Source organism: Brienomyrus brachyistius, chromosome 9, assembly GCF_023856365.1.
Source record: "Brienomyrus brachyistius isolate T26 chromosome 9, BBRACH_0.4, whole genome shotgun sequence".
Lineage (NCBI taxonomy): Eukaryota > Metazoa > Chordata > Actinopteri > Osteoglossiformes > Mormyridae > Brienomyrus > Brienomyrus brachyistius.
The window spans coordinates 13,614,249-13,630,550 of NC_064541.1; the positions used below are offsets into that span (position 1 = coordinate 13,614,249).

Genomic DNA, 16,302 nt, shown 5'->3' on the forward strand with positions numbered 1-16,302 from the left:
GGGGGCCGAGGCCCGGTGCCCACAACCGTGTCCGGCTGAAGGAATCCTGACCCTGGCAAGGGAGTTCTAGCAGCCCAGGGGTCTTTTCATTTTTTCCCAGGATAATGGCTGGATGTCAGACTTGAACAAAGCAGGAAGTCATCAGTTGAGACCAGCATCTCTTCCATGTGTCTGTGAAGCTCTTTCAAGGCCCTGGACTGGACAGAGAAGGGGGGAATTTTCTTTTCCTGTTCCACCAAAGTTTGGATTGTGAAGCTGAAAAATACATTTAGCACAAAATGGGTGGTGATGTATCCTGAATCATCCGAGTGTGGCGGGATTTTATTTACAGAGACCAATGAAAGGGAAAACGCCGCAAAAACAGATTTAGCTTTTGATGGGTTCTGCCAGCCCTGGATCACAAAAACAGGCTGTCATGACTTACTGCAACATCAAGCTATCACACACTGAGGAAACATCAGTCACTGTGGTAACATGTGACACACTGAAGTAACATCAGTCACTGTGGTAACATGTGACACACTGAGGTAACATCAGTCACTGTGGTAACATGTGACACACTGAGGAAACATCAGTCACTGTGGTAACATGTGACACACTGAGGAAACATCAGTCACTGTGGTAACATGTGACACACTGAGGTAACATCAGTCACTGTGGTAACATGTGACACACTGAGGAGACATCAGTCACTGTGGTAACATGTGACACACTGAGGTGACATCAGTCACTGTGGTAACATGTGACACACTGAGGTAACATCAGTCACTGTGGTAACATGTGACACACTGAGGAAACATCAGTCACTGTGGTAACATGTGACACACTGAGGTGACATCAGTCACTGTGGTAACATGTGACACACTGAGGAGACATCAGTCACTGTGGTAACATGTGACACACTGAGGTGACATCAGTCACTGTGGTAACATGTGACACACTGAGGAAACATCAGTCACTGTGATAACATGTGACACACTGAGGAAACATCAGTCACTGTGATAACATGTGACACACTGAGGAGACATCAGTCACTGTGATAACATGTGACACACTGAGGAAACATCAGTCACTGTGGTAACATGTGACACACTGAGGAAACATCAGTCACTGTGGTAACATGTGACACACTGAGGAAACATCAGTCACTGTGGTAACATGTGACACACTGAGGAAACATCAGTCACTGTGATAACATGTGACACACTGAGGAAACATCAGTCACTGTGGTAACATGTGACACACTGAGGAAACATCAGTCACTGTGGTAACATGTAACACACTGAGGAAACATCAGTCACTGTGATAACATGTGACACACTGAGGAAACATCAGTCACTGTGGTAACATCTCACACACCAAGGTACCATTAATCACTATGACAACTTGTCATTGTAGTATTTACACACACACACACACACACACACACACACACACACACACACACATATTTTCTCCATTTACTCTTTAGTGAATATATTTCATATATTCAAACCTCCTACATGCCAATGACACCATTATGCAAATTTGGACCCAGCAATTTTCTCTAACCATTATCCCAGCTACTTCAGTTTAGTTCACTCCATTGCAAATGTGGTCATCCAAGCACAGGCGCATCCAAGCACAGGCGCATCCAAGCACAGGTGCATCCAAGCTCAGGCGCATCCAAGCACAGGCGCATCCAAGCACAGGTGCATACAAGCTCAGGCCTATACAAGCTCAGGCGCATCCAAGCACAGGCGCATCCAAGCACAGGTGCATCCAAGCACAGGCGCATCCAAGCACAGGTGCATCCAAGCTCAGGCCCATACAAGCTCAGGCACATGCAAGCACAGGCGCATCCAAGCACAGGCGCATCCATGCTCAGGCGCATACAAGCACAGGCGCATCCAAGCGCATGTGCATACAAGCACAGACCCATACAAGCTCAGGCACATACAAGCATAGGTGCATCCAAGCACAGGCGCATCCAAGCACAGGCGCATACAAGCACAGGCCCATACAAGCTCAGGCACATACAAGCATAGGTGCATCCAAGCACAGGCCCATCCAAGCACAGGCGCATACAAGCATAGGTGCATCCAAGCACAGGCGCATCCAAGCTCAGGCGCATACAAGCATAGGCCCATCCAAGCACAGGCGCATACAAGCATAGGTGCATCCAAGCACAGGCACATCCAAGCTCAGGCGCATACAAGCACAGGCCCATCCAAGCACAGGCACATACGAGCACAGATGTATACAAGCACCAGTGCATATAAGTACACAAATATTCATGCACAAACAGTTACTAAGAGGAGCCACTCGTCATGTAGGTACCAGGAGGAGAAAAGAAAGACACCCTAAACAGTTTTATTTCTTTTGATAAGGATTTCATTTAAGTCAGTGTTTCCAGTTCTGACAAAGGTAACTTTTATTAGGATTTTATGGTAAAATCCTGGCCTTGAATGAAAATGCAATGCGCTGGATGGCTGAGGTGAGGCAGTGTTCTTTGCGTAAACCACACCTTGGCTAATCACCAAGTTATGCGGAATACGGCTGCTTTCATCCAAACATCTCTCATTAAATGTACTTCTGCAGAAGGTCCATAATTCTTACAGAGGGACAAATCTTATAATTAGCCAACGATATCTTTTGATTTGCTGAGTGACAGGGGAGGGACACTATGAGTCAAGATGGAGTTTATAAACTTCTGTTTCAACCATTTCAATTAAAAGGACCTGGATTTAACTTAAATGCTGAGTTGCTGTGAGCTGAGTCGCCGTGAGCTGATTGGTCAGTCTCCTATAATCATGCATGTGTCACTAATGTTAATGGAGAGCTTGTCAGTCTTAAAGTAGTTAATATAGTATAGTATATACTATAACTAATAGTATAACCTGAAGTAGCTGACAGTGTCCCTCCTGACATGGATTAGCTGGCCACACTAGGCACTCTGGCAGTCAATGAGCTTTCATTTGGGACCAGTGCCCCCGTAGGCCCACCCCAGCATGTATGTCCCATTGTCCATATTCCTTGTTCTCCTGATCCCTCCCTATTGAAGTCCACGTTCTGGCCTCCAAGGAGAATGAAATTCGGGACCCACCGTCAACAGGACCGTTGTATGGCAGTCTTTGCTTGTTGCTTGTTTGGCTGAGAAAGAACTCATGTATATAATATGATATACATGTAATACGATACAATTGTAAACAGCAGAAGGCCCTTAGTTCACTGTGATTCATTTACAGATACTAGTTTCCTGTGAAACTTCCTGTGAAAATTTATTTACCATTTAGATCTTAGAATATGTAATATCCTAATCCACACATACACACACACACACACATATGCACACACAAATATATCCCTAACCAAACACACAAAAAGTTCACATAAACAGATGGTTTCCAGTTCATTTAAATAATTATGATAATTAAAATATATCTCCTACATACTGTCTCAAAGGAGTTTGAAAGATATCTCTCATTTGTTTATCTGTTTGCATAATGTGTTCAAACCAGGAGCATGACAGTAAATCAGGGCTTAAAGGCCCCATAACAGTCATTTATACCATGGTGCTGTTGAATTCTCGAATCTGATTGGTCTGAAGGGTGTTGCTTAGTTTCCTACACTGTAACTGCACACACAGTGTCAGTCAGGTGAATCACAGTAGTAATCACTATTAGAATTTAAAATTTTAACTAATATTACTTAAAATTCCAGTCATGTATTAACCCTTACATAGAGGAATGGAACATCTAGCTTTAAATATTCTTCAGGAGATTATCTCTGTTTCTAAAGGTAAAAAATACGCCTTGAGATAAATCAAGGCTTTTGCAGTGGCTTGCCGAGACGTCCACTTGTACAGTAAAGCAATACCCAAGAGTGCTTAGCAGATGACAGTGATGGCCTCCTTCAGCATACTGTATTTGGACTTCAGGGTCTTTCATTGGGCTGAATAAGAAACCTGCTTTGGAGATGGTCAGGCATAGAGATTCTGGTAAAGACCTTTCAAAGAATATGCAAGACATCACCACATCCATCATATTAGCAAACAGAGGAGGAGGACGGCACACAAGTCACGGGCCCCGTGGGAGACTGAAGGCACGGTGCCGTTTGGGATGTGACACTTCTGGGTTGGCCAATCGTCTGGAAATCATGCATTTTAAAAAGAACAAAATGTTCTGGGTCTTGGAAATTCCAAATGTTTCACAATTCAAAATGTCATGTTGTGCTGGCCTGCGCTGATGGAAAGTCCTCAAATTCCATAATATAACATCTGATCTCACTGGGAGAGCTGGACTATTCACAGGCAGTTGCTGGACTTCCTTTTAAACAATATTTGTACTATGATAACGATCAGGTCAACGGCATCGCTGAAGGGAAGCTCATTTTCAGAAGCCATGTTTTCCTGAAGGACACACACAGGAGAGTTCTTGCCAATTGCTGGATTTCGCCCCAGTAAACAAGCTGTTGCTTAATGGACATATTTGAAATGACAGATGGTGACGTGTATCTATACGGGACTGTAACAGACACAGCACCTTTTTTCAAAGCAATATCTGTGATCATAAAGTCTTTCTTTTCCAGCTTGAGAAAATGCAAAGGCGTTACAATTCAGACAAAAGGCCTGGCAAAAGCACCAGTGACCCCTCACCCCATCAAAATACCCCAGCAGTTTCATTCATGCATTCACTCTCCACGACGTGTCAAGCTTCTCATACAGGTCAACGAGCGTCATGTGACCAGGTGTCAGTCACCTCCTGCTACAAGACGCGACACTAGGCATGTGACGGTGAATCGCGAATCGATTAAAAATCGATGTAAATATATGACGATTTAAACCGGCTGATATAGAAAATGAATGGCTACTTTAGGAGAACTTCACAGTATTTTAACAGAAAAACTGGTGCAATTTGTTTCACAAATAAAAAGCCGCACATGCAAGCCTTAGATTATTTATTCGATTTATTCGATTTTTTGAATATTTATTTTTTAAAAACTGTATTTTATTGAATTTCAGTTGCACTGTAACACATTTTGCACAGTTTAGAAAGATAAATAGAGGAATATTTTTGCATAAATTTGTCTGCAGCTCATTCTGCTAAAAAATCATGAGAAAATCGTATCGTGAGTAGAGTGTATCATAACATCCCTACGCGACACCCAGAGCTGGGGGGCTTCACCCTCCAGGAGTCTGTGGGGGCTTATTCCCATACCTCTGAGATGGTCTCTGGCTTTCTGCTAGTTATACTGAGTAACATCAACTGCTGTCAAGTCCAGTCTTAATTTGCATGGAATCCACTTCTTAGATCTTGTAGAGAGGACTTTGGAGAGGCCGTGTTAGCAGAGGTGCTGATGTGTGCAGATGAGGCGAGCACACCTGTACCGAGCAGGCACTGATACATGGGGAGGTGTCACTGAGGCAGTAGTGCCTCCCACGCCTCTGCTGCAATGATGTCACCCCCTCCTGTCAGCCCTCTGAGGAGAAGCACACAAAAGCGATCATTCCCATACCTCACAACACACATATGGGACCCTGTAATAAAATCGGCACTGGCCCTTTAAGGTAGCATACGCCACAAAGCCTGATTTGAGCCGTGTGTGTGTGTGTGTGTGTGTGTGTGTGTTTGCAGAGATCACAACTGTGGTAAAACCTGAAACTTCCTTAATTTTTGGGACATTTTTCAGATCCCCATTTGGATAGCCTCAATTTTATAACATTCCGAGAATGCCGTCAAATAACTATAAATGTCAAAAGTCTGTATTTTGTTTGGTTACTTATGGTTAAGGTTAGCGCTGGGTAGGGGATTAGTCATCATGCTGGGATACAGTTTTCCCCATAGAAATTAATGGAGAGTCCACACAAAGATATAATTACAAACCTGTGTGCGTGTGTGTGTGTGTGTGTGTGTGTGTATTTGTGTTGCACAGCCTTGGCGTGGAGGCTTAGTGTTCCCAGAAAAAGCATGGTGGGGGGGGGGGGGGGGGACATTGAGAAGCAGCAGGGAGGCTGCTTCTCAACAGACATTCTGTTCAAATTTTACTATGCCAAAGTAATCCCCGTCATTTAGTGTTAAAACCACAGAAGGCTTCATGAAAAGCAGCTTCATAATGCCGTAATTTCAGGGCTGCTGGTGTGGGACAGCAAGCTGGTGGTGAGGTCACTGCCTCAGCCGCTATCCCAAACAGGGCCGCTCAGAGCGTGTTTAAGGGTCCCCTGCTCTGAAGGGGGCAGCGTCAGCGCAGCACATGCGAGAGACAGTGCGGCTTTCCAAACACACACTGGTTGCTCGCTAAAGCCAAAGCCAACATTCCACTGTGTCGCAATAACCTACCACTTCCCAGCCTGAAACGTTGATCAGGAAAGGTTTGTTTGTCTTATCGTTACTGGCTGGGTTTTTTGTGGCCCCGTCCAACAAGAACTTTCCCAGGTCAGATGTGGCCCCTCCTACCCCCCCCCCCCCCAGATGGGGCGGGTCGTACTGAGAAACTTCCCCACAGACAGACGTGTGAGTGAGTCAGTCCCGTGTGGAGCTATAACTTCTCATGTCTCCCAGCTATTTTCTGCCTTCTCTAGCTGGTGAGCCTGCTGACCGGGTTAATCAAAGCAAAGTATCTTGGGTTGTTTTTTGGCAGGGTTGCCCACCCCAGGCTGCTCCTCTCCCGCTCTGCCTGTGCTGCTGTACTCTACATCCACAGACATGCAGACCGATTCGATCGCCATGACCCCCGTGACTACAGACAGCGACCACAGGCTCGGCACGGTGGGCATCTTCGGCACGGGCGACTTTGGCCGCACCTTGGGCCTGCGGCTGCTGCAGGCCGGGTACCAGGTCGTGTTCGGCAGCCGGAGCCCCCAGAGATCCAGCCTGCTGCCCCAGGGGGCCCAAGTTCTGTGCCACGCAGAAGCCGCCAAAACCGCGCAGGTCATCTTCCTGGCCGTGCACAGGGATAATTACGACTTCCTGGTACCGCTGGCGGACAGACTGGCTGGGAAGGTCCTGGTGGATATCAGCAACAACCAGAGGCGGAACCAGTACCTGGAGCCCAACGCTCACTACCTTAGCAAGCTCGTTCCGGAAGCTTCTGTGGTGAAAGCTTTCAACACCGTCTCAGCATGGTCACTGCAATCGGGGGGCCTGGATGCTAACCGACAGGTAGGGGGGTCCTTCTCTGTTTCAGGGGGGGCTAAACCGCTGACTTGCTGAGCTATTTCATCATGATGGCGCCTGTAAATATTCAATGTAGAGGACTGATAATGTGAAAACAATACCATCTTGGAATGTCATCCTGCATAAAATGTGCAGTGGATGGCCGCATGTCACATGGGCTGATTCAGGCTGTTATTGTAGTGGGAACTGCCCCCCCCCGCCCCCCCTCGCTGTCTCCTGCGTGTCATGTCAGGGTGACCCCATTCTGCTAGAGAGACAACAGAGAAGACCCCCCCCCCTTCCCTGAAAGAAAACACACTTCATTTGAAATACCGTCTGCAGGTTACGGCACAGCCCCAGGAGTCAAAATAAAATGCCTTTTTATCAGCCTTGACTCCTTATCTTGCGTGTTTTTCTAAAGCTTGGAAAAGGAAAAGAGTGGGGTTTGTTTACAGGCATGTTCCAGCTCGGGCCTTTGATTTATCCCGCGGGGGGGGGAGGGAGGGTGGGGGCGGTTGGGGGTGGAGGTATGCCCTTAAATTCAGACTTAAATCGGACTTTTTGCTGCCGCGTGACGGTCAGGGAGATTTCACCCGTCCAGGTCAGTGCATCAACCGAGAACATGTCCTGTTTCTCGCAGCAGTGTTAACACAAGGCCCAGAACACAGACTCTGATTGCACTGTCACATCCGGGGCGTCGTGCTCAGGCAAACTCAACGTGACACATGGCCTCTCAGTTTTCTACTCACCCACCAAAAGCTAGATGTGCTGTTACATCCTAATTGGCTTACTTTACAGCGGAACCATATTTGAGACGTGTTCTTATGTTTTGGAAAGTGTCGTGTCCATCAGGGCCGGCATAGACTGACCTGGCATACACTGACCCGACATAGACTGACCCGGCATAGACTGACCATCTGACGTTCTGGGTATTTTCCAGGTTCACCTTTGAGTTTGTGGGCTGGTAAAATTCATCATGGAGGACGTCCCTCCCACTCTGCAAAAGGGGGATGATGGCTGGGGGGGGGGGGGGGGGCGATTTTTAATCCCAAACCAGCCCTCCATCAGAGTCATTGTGGAATTCAATCTCGTTTCAAGTTTTAGCAACTATATGCTGCATGAAGTGGTGCTCGGCGCCGTTCTGTGTCAGGAACCCATTTTGCAGGCCATTTGCAACCCTTTAAGCAGCCCAGGCACCAGCAATACCCATCCTGGACCCAGTTCCTCTCAATCCTGATCCTGGAGGACCCTCAACTGCCAGAATGTCTTCATTCCATCCCACCTTAATCTGGCTCAGATGGTCCTTAATAGACTAATAATGAATGTGGCAGGTTGAATGTAGTGTAGGCGGGAATGAAAACATTCTGGCGGGTGGGGGGGGGGGGGGGCAACAGGAGCAGGATTGAGAAGCACTGCTCTATGGCCACCTGCTGCATGCCTGCGGCACCTCCCCCACGGCACCGCTGCTAGGAGGTCTGCATCACAGATGTGTTTTCCTGCCTGCCAGGTGTTAGTCTGCGGGGACAGCGCTGAGTCCAAACAGAGGGTGGTGGACATTGCACGCAGCCTGGGCTTCACCGCCCTGGACAAAGGCACCTTGCTGGCAGCCGGCGAGATCGAGGACTATCCCCTGCAGCTTTTCCCCATGTGGAGGCTGCCTGGAGCCGTGGCCGTGGGTCTCACTGCCTCCCTCTTTGCCTACGTGCTCCTCACGGACGTGATCTACACCTGGGTCACCAGCAACAAGGACATGTCCTTCAGGATCATGGTGTCTCTGGCCAACATGGTGTTCCCCATGGTGTCGCTGATCATGCTGTCTCTGTGCTACCTGCCCGGGGTCCTCGCTGGCTTCCTGCAGCTCTACAATGGGACCAAGTACAAGCGATTCCCCGACTGGCTGGACCGCTGGATGCTCTGCAGGAAACAGATGGGTCTCCTGGCTTTAGCGTTTGCCTTCCTGCACGTCCTCTACATAATGATCTTTTCCATCAGGTACTACGTCAGGTACAAGGTGGTCTCCTGGACCATCTCCCAGGTGAGCTGAACCGCCCGCCGAGACGAACCCATTATCAGGGAGCTTGGAATGCCGTACGGTACATGGATCACTGTCACAAGTACGAGACACATATAAAAGACAAAACGGCAGCCACTGTTCTGCTAAATTATACCCAGATATGTTTACTGACTGAACAGGTGTCAGATGGCATGTCGGATCTCTGCTGCATCTGTCATCTGTCACTTTGGAGTTTGATAAGAGCATCTTAGTGGCATTATTTTGTGTAATCGGGCGCTTATATTCTGCACCCTGCGGGGGGGGGGGGATTATGCACCCGACTCAGTATTTCTCTTGTTTCTCAGATGAAAGAGAACCAAAGTGAGTTTGACAACACGGTGGCCTGGTACACAGACTCCTACATGTCGCTCGGCGTCCTGGGATTCGGATTGTTTATCCTGCTGGGAATCACCTCGCTTCCTTCTGTCAGTAACGCCATGAACTGGCGAGAGTTCCGGTTTGTGCAGGTACGGCGAACACGCCCGCAGACTTCCTTTCTGCTATTCACACACGTCATAAAGCCCCTGGTTTGGCAAAGCCTTTTCTTTCATTGATGATTGAAGCTTCTCTCTGCCTGTGTGACTCAGTCCCTGCTAAACTGAAATCCCTCCCACCCAACAGCAGGAAACCCAGCATGAACTGACTGAGTTGTTACCTTATTTTGACAGCGGGGACCCCAGCAGAAAGGGTTAGGGTCAAATGGGCTGGAATTCTCAGGTGTCTACAGAGAAGTGACCCCATTGGTCAGTCAGACAGCAGTCAGCGGCCAGTGGGAGGGCCTGCTCTGTCCAGACCACCAATCAGCACACACTTTCAGACACAGGCACCTTGGAGTGCGAGACACAGTAAAGCTGTGTGACACAGTCAGACAGTCGGTCATATCAGCTCTACACCCACCTGCTCTACACATGTTTGTAAACTGCCCCACTAGGAAAACGGAAAACAACGGGAGATGGGAGGGGCTGCTAAAGATAAACAGTTAAAAGCGGGCGGCAGGGGGCGACTGTCCTTGAGTGGGGGCACTGAGTCGCAGACGCACTGCTACTCAATTCAGTTCCTATTCTGCAAGACAAAATGTCAAACTCTGTTGTGTCCAAACGGTCTGAGTGTTCCACGCTTAAATGTTAAGATATTCATGAACATCACTTGAAATACACAGATTAGTCCGAGCAAAGGAGCACTGGGCCCCCGACTGAATCCAGGTCACTAGTGTTATTCTGCATGGTCAGTGGAACGAGCGAGATGGGAGATGAAAATGGGCGTCATGGAGATAAACGGCGTAATGGCTCATGAAACGAGTGACAGATGGAGAAAAATTTGAGTCTCCCCCATTGTCTGAAGCTGCCTTCAGGCTGTCCTTCTCTCCCCCCCCGCACAGTCCAAGCTGGGTCACCTGACCCTCCTGCTATGCACGTCACACACCATCCTGTACGGCTGGAAGCGGTTCCTGAGAGCCCAGACCTACAGGTGGTACCTGCCCCCGGCCTACATGGTGGTGCTGGTGCTGCCCTGCGTGATTCTGGGCCTCAAGCTGCTGCTGGTCACACCCTGCGTGGACCGGATCCTGATGCGGATACGGCAGGGCTGGGAGAGGAGACCCATTCCTGGGGGAGCCTCCGACACGACGAGGGCCAATGGGAAGGAGCCCCTCATGCTCTGAACAGCCTCAGCATTCCCAGCCCCAGAAGGAAAAGGTCAGAGAGCCAGAGATGCTTCTGGAATCTTTTCACCCCCAGCCCCCCATGGAATGTGCAGAATTAAACTTCAAAAATACACCATTGGCAGATGTTTCTCATGTTGCGTTGACAGTGACACAGACTGGGAGTGTTTAAAAACACGTTCCTTTAACAGCCCCCCCCATCACAGGGTGACAGTCAGTTTCAGAGCCGGTAGCGACGTCAGATAAAGGAGTCGCATGTCACCGAGTCCCAGTAGCCGTTAGCCATTAGCTGTCAGTGGCTCAGGCACTCGCTTTGTTTTTAGCGCATCTTGTGTGTTTGTTTTAATGGGCTGACTGGGCTGTGGATGTGTCTCCATTTTGCAGTTAGGAATAAGCCGTGTTGTTATCCGTCTCGCTGCACCCCTGCGACAGGCCGCAAAGCCTTAAACCTCCTCTCAGTTCTGATTCTGTCCCAGAAACAGACTTAGCACCCGCCGAAGCCTGGGAGATGGTGCCACTTAGGAACACAATGGCACAACCTTTAATCCATCCACCCTCCATCACTGTGCAGCAAACGAGGAGAGAAGAGCAACGATCACCGTAAGGTGACCCTGGGGGGTGGGGGGGGGGTGCTGAGAGCGGTGTGAATAGCCTGGGTGGGCCTCCCAAAATGGACGGAGATAAAAAAAGTGGAGGTATCTGGGGGGGCTGACAAGTTTAGTCCAGCAAAGGTGACTGGGGATCTTCCCAAAACACCGTAGTCACCAGGGATCAGCTAAAATTCCACAGTAACCAGGGATCTGCCCAGAAACACCACAGTCAGCAGGGATCCACCCACAATACCACAATCACTGGGGATCTACCCAAAACTCCACAGTCACCAAGGATATGCTGAAAACGCCTTACTCACATGGGATCTGTGTGAAAAGGAGATCACTTACATTGGGGGGGGGGGGGGGCTCCATTCACACCAAACTCCACATGTGAGCAAGCAGCAGAATAGGTCAGCTCACCAAAAGGTCCATTTCTCTAGACTGGCTTTGCTGTTGTACCTCTGGTATACCAGTAAAATGTCAGGTTAAATAAAGAGGAGAAGCTACACACACACATATATATATCTGCACTGAGAATAAATCCTGTATACAAAAGCTATTAGTGAAAATATTTTATACGTGGACTGATTTGTACTAATACTCTATTGGGTACACTGGGTTATCTTCAAATTAAAGGTTTTACATTTAAAAATGTCTGCATCTTTTTTATCTATACTGATAATGTACAGTGTATATTAATAATGATGCTCCATTAGAGAATTTGCATACTCCAGCTTTGTGCCCCATCCGCGCCGTACCCCTGCTCTGTGCCCTGCGATGGACTGGCATCCCATCCGCCCCGTACCCCTGCTCTGTGCCCTGCGATGGACTGGCATCCCATCCGCGCCGTACCCCCGCTCTGTGCCCTGCGATGGACTGGCATCCCATCCGCACCGTACCCCTGCTCTGTGCCCTGCGATGGACTGGCATCCCATCCGCGCCGTACCCCTGCTCTGTGCCCTGCGATGGACTGGCATCCCATCCGCGCCGTACCCCCGCTCTGTGCCCTGCGATGGACTGGCATCCCATCCGCACCGTACCCCCGCTCTGTGCCTGGGACAGGATGCATTGGAAATGGAATCCCAGTTTGTTTAGTTGCCCATAGCACATGCTAGGAAATATACTATTATCTAATATTTAGGAGCAATATGTGTGGTTCTGTGTTAAAATATAATGCATTATTGATATGCTATCATGCCGGTGCTGTTATTAGGGCCTGGAGACAGATGGGGGGCTGGAGGCAGCTGCTGAGGTCGGCTGGTTAGCTCATCGCCGACAGGCAGGGCAAGGCGGCCCACAGGAAGTCGCTACGCACAGCAGCACGGAGGGAAATTGTCCCACTGTAGGAGCCACCAGGACGAGAATGACCGGCGGATTTCCTGGAGCCCAGTGTGCGGTGGATCAGTCTGACCTCAGCTGAGGGTCCTGTGAATTGATGGATGGATAGATGGGTGAATGGGTGCAAAAATGGGAAGCATGGAGCAAAGAAAGAACAGGGAGACAGAGGGAGATATGTGCATATGTGGGTCGTGTGTTTTTAATTCGTTTTTACGTAAATTTTTTAACCCACCTCTGTGGTCGTCTTGTGTCTTTATGGACCTTGGCTCGATCCCCCTGCTGCTCCGTCTGGCTTATCTGCGGCCCTCTGCCCCTGTACCTTCACCACGGCCTGCATTTCCCATTGAGCAGAAGAGGGCATCCTGAGTAACAGGTCCTTTTACCAGCATTCAAAGCGTTCCCACACCTCAGACATGCTCCAGCTCAGTCCGGTTCAGCCCTTCCAACGAGAGAGAGGATCACAGACGTGCCGGCGGGATTTCAGTCACTGCTGCCGGGGGAGACCTGTCAGCTTTAGGAAGCACTTCCTCACGGAGTGGGCTGTCACCCCCCAGACAGCAGAGCACGGGAGACGTACGATGTCCATCAGCTCCTAAGTACACAACCTCCCCTCTGCTAAATCCCCCCCCCCCCAAAGGTCAAACTCCACCGGTGTGTCCCCAGCATGAAATTCAGGCCACAGTTCATTGGCGTGCAGCTGAGGCAGAACATTAATTGACCAGCTGTGACTGACGAGCAGAGAAGGTTCCAGGTCCAGTCAGGGACCTTCTGCTGCAACTCTGAGCATAAATTCTACCCAAACTGATTCCATTAGTATTTAGCTTGATAAAATTAATGTAACACCAATATAAATGCACATATAAGATAACACATACTTTATTGACCCCAGGGGAGAATTCATCAATATAGTAATATGAAATATACAATTATAAAAAAACATAATTATAACGACGTGCAGATATTAACTCATACTCGTTTGCAGGGCTCTCTCGGTCTCTCAGTTGGGTTTCCCTCAAGTGCTCTGGTTCCTTTCCATAATCCAAAGACATGCAATTAGGCTGTTTACACCAATAAATTTCCCTTTGAATGTGCATGTGTGTGAGTGTGGATTAGGTTTATATTACGTTGTGGGGACCAAAAAAACAATGTCTTTGACATTGTGGGGGCGATTTTTGTTATTTTGTTTGTTTACTTGTGGGTAAGGTTAGCGCTGTGTAGGGGTTAAGGTCGTCATGTTGGGATTAGAGTTTTCCCCATAGAAATGAATGAAGAGTCCCTACAAAGATATAATTACAAACCTGTGTGTGTGTGTGTGTGTGTGTGTGTGTGTGTGTGTGTGCCTAGTCACCTTGGGTGTATCCCAGTCTTGTGCCCTATGCTGTCTGGCATAAGCTCCAGACTCTAGGATGGATGGATGCTCATATGCCACGTACAAAGTGAGAAAGGAGGAGGAGCTATACAGACACTGATAAGCATTGTTTCCAGAGTGTGACTCTGACCGAAAAACAAATGCAGGTGTTTTTGTGAAGCATCCATGTAAACAGGGAAGCGGATGTAGTTATAAAACAGAGTCCCGAGCAGAGGAGCGACCGCCTGCTGTGTCCGTGGGGGAGGGATGGGGGGTGTCTGCACACTCCGCATTATTGACTCAGGCCTCCCAGACCACATCTCCATTCTTGACTTGTCAAAACAGGCTTTATTTCAGGCAATATTGTCCTGCATTTCGAGCCCTCGGCAGGGACGCTGCGCCGTGCGAGGGTTGAGGGTGGTGTTGGAGCCCCCTGAGAGCCCCCTCGATACTGAGCACCGAGCCGACGCACAAACTCATTTATTATAACCATTTTAATTTCTGTCAGCTGGCTTTAAACCGCGTGGCTTTCTCACCGATTAAAAACCGAGGAGAATTTCACAGCAGGTGACGGAGGTGAATTATAAAACCTCCATCTTCCACCTGGGTCCAGACTGTGCCTGAAAACAGCCATAGCCTCCGGAAGGTTCCAGACCACTGCGCTCCAGTGACACAGGTCCTGAAAGCATCTTTCCAAGCTCACACTGTGCCATGAATTACTGATAACACAGGTCAGAGGAGTTTCATTTACAAAATCAAGTTAAGAGCTAAGGGTCTCTTGGCCGGAGAGGAGACCCGTAAAGTGCTGGGGAGCATGGAGCCAAGCGCAGACAGTGACGAGGGGAATTCGGGGGGGGGGTTAAGGGTACTTTGCTGATGGGACTATCAGGGGGCCCCCAGTAACAGCAGGGGGCAGGTGAACTCAATTACCTTTGATAATCCCAGTCCTCCGTACTGCCCCCCTCCCCCAACACTCTGCTCACAAGTGGTTGCTAAGCGATCGATATGAATTGTCCAGAGCTTGTGCAACGTACGACAGCTCAGGCGTGGCCTTTCGGGGCTGGACGCGGCACACAAAGACCGCTCGCCAGTCGATAACGATGATAATTACCGGAGCCCGCCTTCTAACGGGACTCTGCTCACTGCTCCCCCTGCTGGATTGTAACTGTAACTTGTATAGTAACCCCAATGCCTTTGTATGGCCATGTGACCGCTTTCACGCCCGGGGCTGGATGCCTTCTGCCCCAGAAATGCCTCCCTATGGCTCCAAAAATGGCAAAGGTGCATTTGGTGAGTTTGAGTCTCTATTGACCGATTGTGCCATCGCGTGTCACATTTCTTCTCATGGCAAAGCCGCACGTGTGCACTAGCGTGAAAATGCGATAGGCTCATTGTGGCAGACAATAACTTTGATAGCAGAAAACTATCACATTTGATGAGGCCTCCTATCAGCCAACTGCACGGCATCAAACGGAAGCGGATGGGAATGTTTTCGGCTTTGATTGGCCAGTCTGGTTTAAGGCCATACATCCCCGCGGCCATCTGGGCCACCCCGACGCGCGGCGACTCCTACAGCGATCTTCAGCGTGCTTAGAAACATTTAATGAGATCACACAAAGGCTCACCTAGAGAAAGGCCTTTGATGTCATGTGTTCAGAGGAGCCAAAATATGAAGACGTCAAGGGGGGGGGGTCCCTCCTGAATTCAGGTCGTACTGTCCACACTGCCAGGGCGCATTAAAGTTTAAACGCTGCGAGGGAGAGGAAAGAAAAAGAAACATCTTACAAAGAGAGCTGCTGCCGTCGCGAGCAGAGGCAGCCGCCGACACTCCTACACGGCCGGATCGGAGCTGAACGTGACAAGGATACAACGGGCCGAGTTTAAAGGCGAAAACAGTCTGTTACGGAGCCACTGCTGGCATGGTGCTGGAGGCGATCTGAAACATGTATACATAAAGTTGGAGCAAAACAAGGAGACGAAGAGCCGATCACCAGCAGGCAAAAGGCAGGTGACCGTGAAATGACCTATGACCTCAATGCTTGTGCACAAGGTTACAAGATAACAAAACAACCAGCCAATGAAAACGATGCTGCTGTGCTGAGACGACCAGGCAGAGGAATAAAGGTGCGTCTAAAGGGTGATCAGCCCTGTCTGAGATAAAGATGAAGAGGAAAGTG

The 16,302-nt window shown here is 49.0% G+C and overlaps 1 protein-coding gene across 3 annotated transcripts; it reads left to right on the forward strand.

Moving 5' to 3' along the window:
• The first annotated feature begins 6,478 nt into the window (after positions 1 to 6,478).
• On the forward strand, positions 6,479 to 13,009 carry steap4 (STEAP family member 4). 3 transcript variants are annotated; one of them, XM_049025960.1, is made up of 5 exons: positions 6,479 to 7,139; positions 8,641 to 9,168; positions 9,492 to 9,653; positions 10,565 to 10,880; positions 12,156 to 13,009. In XM_049025960.1, exons 1-4 carry the CDS (start codon positions 6,684 to 6,686, stop codon positions 10,844 to 10,846), a joined length of 1,428 nt encoding a protein of 475 aa, XP_048881917.1. In that variant the 5' UTR covers positions 6,479 to 6,683; the 3' UTR covers positions 10,847 to 10,880; positions 12,156 to 13,009. The 3 variants fall into 3 exon arrangements, with proteins under 3 accessions (XP_048881917.1, XP_048881918.1, XP_048881916.1); XM_049025961.1 differs by having other exon boundaries at positions 12,174 to 13,009; XM_049025959.1 differs by having other exon boundaries at positions 10,565 to 13,009.
• Positions 13,010 to 16,302: the final 3,293 nt, after the last annotated feature.

Coding starts and splice junctions, on each gene's coding strand:
- steap4 (XM_049025959.1), top strand. CDS start 6,684: ATGCAGACCGATTCGATCGCCATGACCCCCGTGACTACAGACAGCGAC. Junction 7,140..8,640: donor GCCTGGATGCTAACCGACAG/GTAGGGGGGTCC, acceptor CCTGCCTGCCAG/GTGTTAGTCTGCGGGGACAG. Junction 9,654..10,564: donor GAGAGTTCCGGTTTGTGCAG/GTACGGCGAACA, acceptor CCCCCCGCACAG/TCCAAGCTGGGTCACCTGAC.